The following is an 8,883-nucleotide window of genomic DNA, read 5'->3' as shown; positions in this document are numbered from 1 at the left end:
GGTCTGCTGATGAACTCACTGGTGGCAACTTGGTGCCATTGGCTGCATAACAAACCAGTAATTATGTCTGCTTCCAAAACAACAGCATCTGTGCAACAGCCAAAACAGACTTTTCAATTTAAGAAATAAAAGTCATACATTACCTAAAGCAGAAAATCTTTTGTAAAGCGGACAGGAATCAAGGTGACATTGAAACAAAATCGGAAATTACACCATCTTTTCTTTTGGAAGCCCCACAAATAAAAATGAATATGTTAATTGTCCATCTAGCATTATTGTCCTTGCTGATAAGAGGGTGATCATGAGGTACATGTTGATTGGTATGGGACTGCAGCGCCAACTGATGACAATTGAGAAGTGCAAACTGTAAGTTATCATAAAGAAAAGTACATCTGTTCTATAATTTCCTGAGTTTCCCTATATTAGGCTTATAAAACAAAAATAAAGTCCAACTAGCTCCCAAAAGATAGCCCTCTATCCAGAAAAACGGTGCAGCATGGTGGCTAAGTGGTTAGCACTTCTGCCTTAAAGCACTGGGGTCATGAGTTCGATTCCTGACCATGGCCTTATCTGTGAGGAGTTTGTATGTTCTCCCTGTGTTTGCGTGGGTTTCCTCCGGGTACTCCGGTTTCCTTCCATACTCCAAAAACATACTGGTAGGTTAATTGGCTGCTGACAAAATTGACCCTAGTCTGTCTGTCTGTCTGTGTGTTAGGGAGTTTAGACTGTAAGCCCCAATGGCGCAGGGACTGATGTGAGTGAGTTCTCTGTACAGCGCTGCGGAACTAGTGGCACTATATAAATAAATGATGATGAAGATGATGTTTGTTCTTTATATGTTGAAAATTAAGAAATTATATCTGGTTATTGAAGTGTAAAATAGATCTGGCCATCAATGAGTTAAATTTGGCTTGCTGTATTCCAAGTTCAGAAATGTGGTTTATGTTGGTGCTTTCACAAGAACTTTTACAAGATAAGGCTGACTATGTTAAGGTTCTACAACAATTTTATGTATTTCCTAAAGGTTTTAGTTTTTACTCTTACTAGTCATCTAAATTTCTGAAAAGATTTATTAAAGAACAAATTGCTACTTGACTTTACACTCAACCATAAGTAGTCAAAACAAGCTAATGACCAACTCCAGAGATAAGCAGTGTGCGACCATTGCACAGTGACAGCAAATGGGATCAAAACAGATGAGTTAATACAGGTGCTTTTAAAATAAATCATATGTAATGAATATTATGAGTCCTGAACAGAATTTAATTGATAAATGACTCCATAATATACTCTGCAGTTTGCCATTAGCTAGCAGAGAAACCATCCTACTTGTTGTTGTCCCTGTTAACGTCACCGCATGTAACATAGATATTTTTCTATATAAATCTAATTCTCGTGTGAGTCCCAAAAGCAAGACTTGATCCTGAGACACCGCACGTAAGTTACTCCCATTCCTACAATCTATTCTACTGCTTAACCTTTAAAATAAAAATGCATTAGAGGCATTATTATGTAAAAATAACTGCAAACATAATATTTGTGATGACATGTGTGACATCTGTTAGATCATTTTTAATCTATATTATCTGTGAAAATGTTTATATATATATATATATATATATATATATTTTATATTTATTTATTTATTGTTTCTTTGTTGATCAGGTGTTTAAGTAGATTTTTCTACGTTTATTAAATATTTTCTACATACACTGATCCATTTATATAAAGCCAGCTTAAAACACAGGGGTGTTTTTATAAAGAGGGTGACATATACATGCATTCAAGCACTTGAGAGGGAGCACTGTAGCGTAGGTCTGCTTTGGTTTTGTTTTTGCTTTCAAAGTTGATTAAAAAAAAATGATCTTAAAAAGGACTTCTTTATTTTTCTTCTTTTTGCAAAATAATGTTTAATCCTACTGAAGGACAATTTGCCCAGTGGATGCAGTTAGTAAAACAGGTTGCAATTCCTCTTTAATATCGTATACTCAAGCATGTTCTGAGATTTTTCAGCATTTGACTCTTTTCACATATTGAACCTATGGTAACCAGATGAAACATAAGCCGTTTTAAATAGAGCTGTCTCCACGTGAATGTGCTGGAGATGTGGTGAGAGTTTATTTTAGCACACAAATGTATTTAATTGTGCAATGAACCACAATTAATTATGATAGGACATGTTCAGAAAACACAGACCTGCTTCAGTTCTACATGGGGAACAATGATTTTGTGCATTTCAACAAATATATTTAAAACAATAAAATATCTATAAAATGACAAAATAGTACAATATAATATAAACACAAAAATAGGACAACAAAAAAAGTACAACAATACTGTGCACTCAGTAAACACATATCTATGTAAGTATTCTAATTTTTAATCCACTTTCCAGGAATGAGAAAATAGACAGCATAAAACACAGGGTAAGAACCAGTTTGACACTCCTACCTGCTACCATATTTTTATATATGTCATCTGATACTCCACAGATTGTAATAACAGACATATGCTGTACTAAGTGAAAGCATTTTCACTTAGTATGACAGATCATGAGTCCTGTCCTTTCCACTTTTAATGTCTTTTACAGGGCTACGTGCCCTTAATGATCAGGCATTTATTTGCAATAAAGATTGCACACTTTAGAAAACACAAGCAAAAGTAACCTGGCTATTGGGCATTGCGAATTAGCAATTCATTATAAGTACAAACGTAAAACTCTATGGGGGAGATTCAATTAGACGCCAGGTGTTTCGGGAAAGTAGACAAGACACCTCAAGGCGGAGATTTGACAGAAGTGTCCACTAATTTTTACTCGCACTCCTAAAAAATGAGCGGAGATTCTTACCATAATTGCGGTCAATGTGTGATGTCCGCCGCCACTTCTCCGGCAATTGAATGTAAGTGTGCTATTTTACATGTAGTTGTATACTTGTGGTGTTTTTATGCCGATACAGTGGTTTGAAAAAGTAGTTACCCAGATTGGCAATTTCACATTTTATTTTATTACATCATGGAATTAAAATATGTCTTCAGTGGCTATAAAAAGTATTTTAATATTTATCTTACACTATTATAATAAAATGGATGTATTGAGGAATTGTTACCAATGATCAGCCAAAAATACTCTTTAATGACAAATAAACAACCCTTTCTCTTAATTTATTACAAGTAACAAATTGGCATTGATTAATTACCTAAGTATTTATCTGCCTTGTTTTAATACTTGGTAGAATCACTGTTAAATCTGGATACTGCAATTCCCCATAAGACAGCAAGAGTCCCATAAGATGGGATGGGTTTGGTTGGTGAAGAGCAAGTTTTATACTATTCCAGAGATAGGAATAGCTCTCTGTTAAAATCACAGACTGTTCCATCAAGAAATAAGGCTCGTTTAAAAAGTTATACTATTGATGTGGTCGTAGGTTTGGATGAGTAGGATTTAAAAGCCCAAAATAAACTGTTTAAATTAGTGACTCAATATTTCATTATACTACACAGCCAGAAGTATTTGGGAGATTTACTTATGGATATATACAATCAGTATTTTGTCGCAAAAGACACATTCTTTGTGTAATGTAAGAGATATTTAACTGGGGAGTGCACCCCCAGTGTTGAATATATGGATTTTGACTCTTAAAAACAGGAAAACATTATTTCTTTAACAAGGTGGAATTATAATATATTTTTTTATGGTTTTTATGTGGCTATATTTTTGTATGATTCATTTTGGTGATTTTATAATAGAATAAGAATAATAAAAAGGTGTTTTTAATTATAAGCTGGTTGGTGATCAATAATATAATATAGAAAAAAGTGTCTTTTTTTTGTTTTGGTTTTTTTGGCATTGGTTTAGTACACACTAATCCTAAAAGGGGCTGCATTTTTTATTTTTGTGAATTGGTATTTAGTGTTCTATTAAAGATATTTTTTCTATTTTTAAGAGAAGTTTAGAGGTTTTTGATTGATTCAATATATGAATATTAAGTGAGCGTTAAATATATTTATAAGTTACTCACCTATTTTAGCGCCCAGATAATTCCTTCAGATCAGAGGCGGATCTAGAAAACTACTGTACCCGGGGCGATTTGGGGGGGGGGGGCGATTTAGGCCCCGCCCCTTTCTAACAGTTTAGGCTGCCGACGGCTGCACAGTATGTGCAGGTCCGTCCAGCCGTGACAGGCAGGGACAGTGTGCTGCCCGGCTGCTCTGATTGTGATTGTCAGAGCAGCCGGGCAGAACACTGTCCCTGTCTGTCACGGCTGGACGGACCTGCACATACTGTGCAGCCGTTGGCAGCAAGTGTCTGCTAGGGGGGGCGATCGTCCCGATCGCCCCCCCCCCCTGGATCTGCCACTGCCTCAGATCCAAGTCTAAGGGTACTTTTTGTTTGCTTTACTGGTGTTTATTTTTAAATTGAAACAGTTTAATTTTATATAAGTGGACACAATTAACTATATCTTAACAGAGGTTAACTGATTGCACCAGGGTTTATATATGTGCATTTTATTGGTAATTAAACTACTTAATTCTTTAGATATTAATTAAGAAACCAATGTTAGCACTGATTTTTTATTTCCTGTTGGTCAGAGATTCATAATTGTAGATTACATCTCCTGCTAATCTTCTACCATTGGTTGGATACACTCTCTAACAGAGTGTATCTAACAATATTTGCAAATAGAAGATTTTCTCTCTCCTGAGAGCAGACACACATGCACATTTGCCTCAAAATAGCAGATTTTAATATCACAGGACAAACAGGATCCTGCTCTTTGGTTTTCATCTACAAATAAAGCAATGATTTTAAAATACTCAAATGTAGTCAATATTTTGGCTTTTATTTATTTCAGTATTTTATCACTTATGTGTCACAAAATCATGTCATTGGGTAAGTCACAGGTTTGAAAAGACTGTAATAAGATATATTGTAAATAGATAGAGAACAGATGTCCAACATATAGGGCCTGAGCCATTAAGGAGTGCAAATCAAAAATAAAGGAGTAAGTTTGCTCCTGGACAAACCATGTTACCATGCAAGGGGTGCAAATTAGTTTATTATTTTGCATGTAAGGAAAATGCTGGCTCTTATTTTTACACTGAAATTAAAAAATTATCTAGGACTTGCTTTACCCCAACTATAAATGTGTCCACACATTTTAATTTTATCTCCCCCTCCAATGCAACATGGTTTTGCCCAGTTGTAAAGTTACTCCTTCTTCATACTTTGCTCTCCTTAATGACTCAGACCCATATAATCCATAGGGGCTACCAAGAAAGGTTCAAACTCGATTGATTGCAAACACGAAGAGTTAATAAGGACAACAACAAAAAAACAAAATGACGTAAAAAATGGTACTTGTATATAATTAGAGTCGAAATACAAAAGTGAAGAATATAAGAAAAGTAAACTGCTAATATCAATTTGCTCAAATTGCAAAAAGATTAAGAATTCTCTGGTAAACAATATTATACTGTGTAAGTATTTTTCTATGTATTGTGTAGACTTCTTCAAGCACAATGTTCAATACAGTCCTGCTGTGTGTGGCTCTGGCCCAAACAATTCAGGCCATGCTTACGTCAGACTCTGGCACTGGGAGACTTGAGGACTTTAACTCTGGCACCTATACGGGCAGATACAACTATCCAGGTTTACTACACAAAGTGAAAGAGCCCGGGCTGGTCGTGCCAGGTAATAGACATATTATTGTTATTATCTTTTGTTAATAAGGTGCCACAAAAGGTCTGAAACACTGTATACCTGAAATCTACAGTAGTAAACAATACACATAATATATAATTTTATACAATATATATAGCCTATATATAATGCCTTAATGAGAAGAGGGGTTTCTTTGTACAAACAGCAGAATAAAAAAACCTTATTGATTTTTTTTAAAAGTGGAAGCAGTTTCTATGAGCACTTTTAGCGTAACTGGCTTTTCAAAAAGGCCAGCTATGTCTAACAATATAAACTATTATATGGAAAGCTAATACAGATGAAAATAGCCAATGTTTTCTCAGAAAAGGGCACTTTTAAATAATGGTTTGTTAAAATTATGGTGAGGGTGAAAATGAAATTTTCTTTATTGATAAGTGAATTATAAAATGTTGTTATAACTTAAAATAATAAAGACCAGATATATTTCTGCTTGCTGGAATCTGAAGCCAACGCCTAGATCAGTCATCTGCTAAGCAAGATAAGGAAACCCACCTTCATTACTCTGAGACTTAACCATGTGTCTGAGTTTCATTTTTCTACTCTCCAGTCGACTGACAGAATTGCTGTTATTGGGAAATCAGGTTATCAGAGGATTATCAGTGGGGCACCAAGCCTCAGTACCCCGACACTACATTACATTTCTCAGCACCTACACAGAATACACTGAATTTATGCCACACACAGGATTCTGACTGTGTGCGATTAATTGCATTTAATCAATCGGAAAATCTGTAATACCTTGGAATTTCTTTCATTATTTTAAAAAATAAGATTAAAGATGTCCATAGAAAATCCAGGCAAGTATCCATTCATTCAATATGGCAGCAATAATGTTATACTAACCACTGTTAATATATAGAAGAATTATAGTAATAAACAATATTATATAGCGCTATGAAAGTGAAAATATAGTTCATTTAATAAAAAAATATATAACAATACTGTATGTAGTAATAAAATCCACATATAATACAAAACTATGAACATAAAAATATTTTTTCTTTTAAATATACACCTATAAAAACAATATATCTAATCTGATGATGTAAAGATAATGTGCATCCATAGAAATTCACCCACTTCATATACAGTCCTACTTGATGAAAAGGGAAATATATTGTCTGTGCACAGCTCATATAGAAAATTCAAAAGTCTCTAGTGCTTTGTTGGTGGTTTGTGATTGCAATGCCATCAGCGTTTACTCCCAATTAACAGCAATGAGCTCTAATTAGTATTAATGATAATAAAAATCAGATAGAGTATTGTGTTGGAGAGGTAGAAAGTTCTGAAGACATGCACTTTGGCTTTTTGCCCGATTACACAGGACATGTGTAATTCTGTCACACTACCCGGGACACTCCATCCCCATCTCATCTAATTCATGTCCCTCAGATAAAGCATCCAGAAGCAGGTTAATATGACATTTATCAACCTCAGTTAAAATCCCTTCAGTTGACATCCGGCCCTGAGCATACTACATATCTGGAGTAGAGCTTTATTTGCTAATACAAATATAATTCATCTGCCCCTTTCAGGAAGCTTGGCAAGATCAGAAATGATCAGAATGGACACAGGAGCTGCTGAGGAAGATCTAATGGAGGATTACAGCCTACTGGACCCAAGGGTAACCCATTAAATAATAACACAATAAATCTTTGAAAGTTAACTGTTGCCTACACACAGTGGTGGCTTTGATCAATTCACTAGGAACCAGAAACATTACTCATGTATCATACCTCCCAGCATTTGGGTAGACAGCAACGGGACGGATGGGACGGGGATGCACGTCACGATGGGGTCATGGTCACATCAAGATTAGACGTCATCTCGACTATCATTCCAAGTTTTAAATACAGAGTTTAACTTGGTGTAGTTAGAATAGAATTAATAATGTCTTTGGTGAGTGCAGGGAACCAATATCTTTTTGTTTGCAGCCATAGTTACTTAAGAAGTTAACAGTAAATTTAAAGACTATTATGTTTAATATGGTTTAATATCTAGTTTTTCTCTTCATCAGGCACTATCCCTGGAAGTATCATCCCGTGAAGAGCGTTCACCAAGGAGATGTGTCCAGCTTTTGGAGTCCTGTGTTGGGCACCTGCCCTGTTGCAGCCCATGTGCTACCTGTTACTGTCGTTTCTTCAATGCTATTTGCTACTGCAGAAAAACTAGCACCCATTGCCACCAAAGCAAGAATTAGCAGTATATGCACATTTGGAAGCCCAGAAGAAGGCTCTACTATATAATGCTTTGTAATATGATCAAACTGTATATTTACCTCTATTTTTTCTCTACATGAATTTGTTACTTGCTTTATATAAACTGTCTCCGAGATATAATAATATGTAGAATTGGTACTTACCTATGTCTCTATATGTGCTAGTTCTAATGCTCCTTTCTCAGTAGAATAGACATCAGATTTATACATAAGACCCTAATCTTGGGTTACAAAATACATATCAAATAATAAAAAAGCCATTTCAGCAACACTTGTCATTAAACGTGAAATAGTTTTATGTAGAAATATATACTGTGCTCCTGAAACAAAGTCACTTGTACCTTGTAATACTTTGTTAAGATTTATAAAACAAATATTCACAATATTGGTAGTGTATAGACTCTTCCAAATCCATAAGGTTTTTGTGTTTCAGTTCCTACTTGAATCTGAGAAAACCACAGTTATCAGCAGCAAGTAAAGTGGGTGTCTAAATTCGAACTTCCTCTCAGGAGCTGTCAACATTAACGTTAATTTTCCCCACAGTGGGTCTACCTAATCTCTAAGACCATACAGCCAACAGGTGTCAAACACATAAAGGGGCTAAGGGAAGACATACTGGATAATTCTCTATCATACTATGGGGTAACGGTTATGATGATTGGGGGATGGGAAAAAATATTCATTAAGCGTTTGGTGGTCCTTACAAGGTGGTACGTTTAATCATTTTCCTGCTTAGTTAGCTATCAAATGTATTGTTATTTTTTATCTATGAACATGCTTTTCTCTGATTTATCTTACTGTACCACAATTCATTTGATTAAACTAGCTACAAAATTAAGACACCATTTTCTATATTCTTGCATGAGAGACCCCTATTCATTAAACTGACATATTAAAATGAATGTCCTGTATGTCAACTTTATTATCTATCTTGCTGCTCTGT

General features: G+C 35.1%; 1 protein-coding gene across 1 annotated transcript; it reads left to right on the top strand.

The window, feature by feature from the left end:
* The first annotated feature begins 1,368 nt into the window (after nt 1-1,368).
* On the top strand, nt 1,369-8,211 carry AGRP (agouti related neuropeptide). Its single transcript, XM_075187538.1, has 4 exons — nt 1,369-1,437; nt 5,506-5,692; nt 7,258-7,346; nt 7,740-8,211. The coding sequence occupies exons 2-4, from the start codon at nt 5,521-5,523 to the stop codon at nt 7,920-7,922; spliced, it is 444 nt and encodes a 147-aa protein (XP_075043639.1). The 5' UTR covers nt 1,369-1,437; nt 5,506-5,520; the 3' UTR covers nt 7,923-8,211.
* The last annotated feature ends 672 nt before the right edge of the window (nt 8,212-8,883 follow it).

This window comes from Mixophyes fleayi, chromosome 10 (genome assembly GCF_038048845.1).
Source record: "Mixophyes fleayi isolate aMixFle1 chromosome 10, aMixFle1.hap1, whole genome shotgun sequence".
Lineage (NCBI taxonomy): Eukaryota > Metazoa > Chordata > Amphibia > Anura > Limnodynastidae > Mixophyes > Mixophyes fleayi.
The sequence above is the reverse complement of the archived record's forward strand: the minus strand, read 5'-3'. Positions and strand labels throughout refer to the sequence as shown.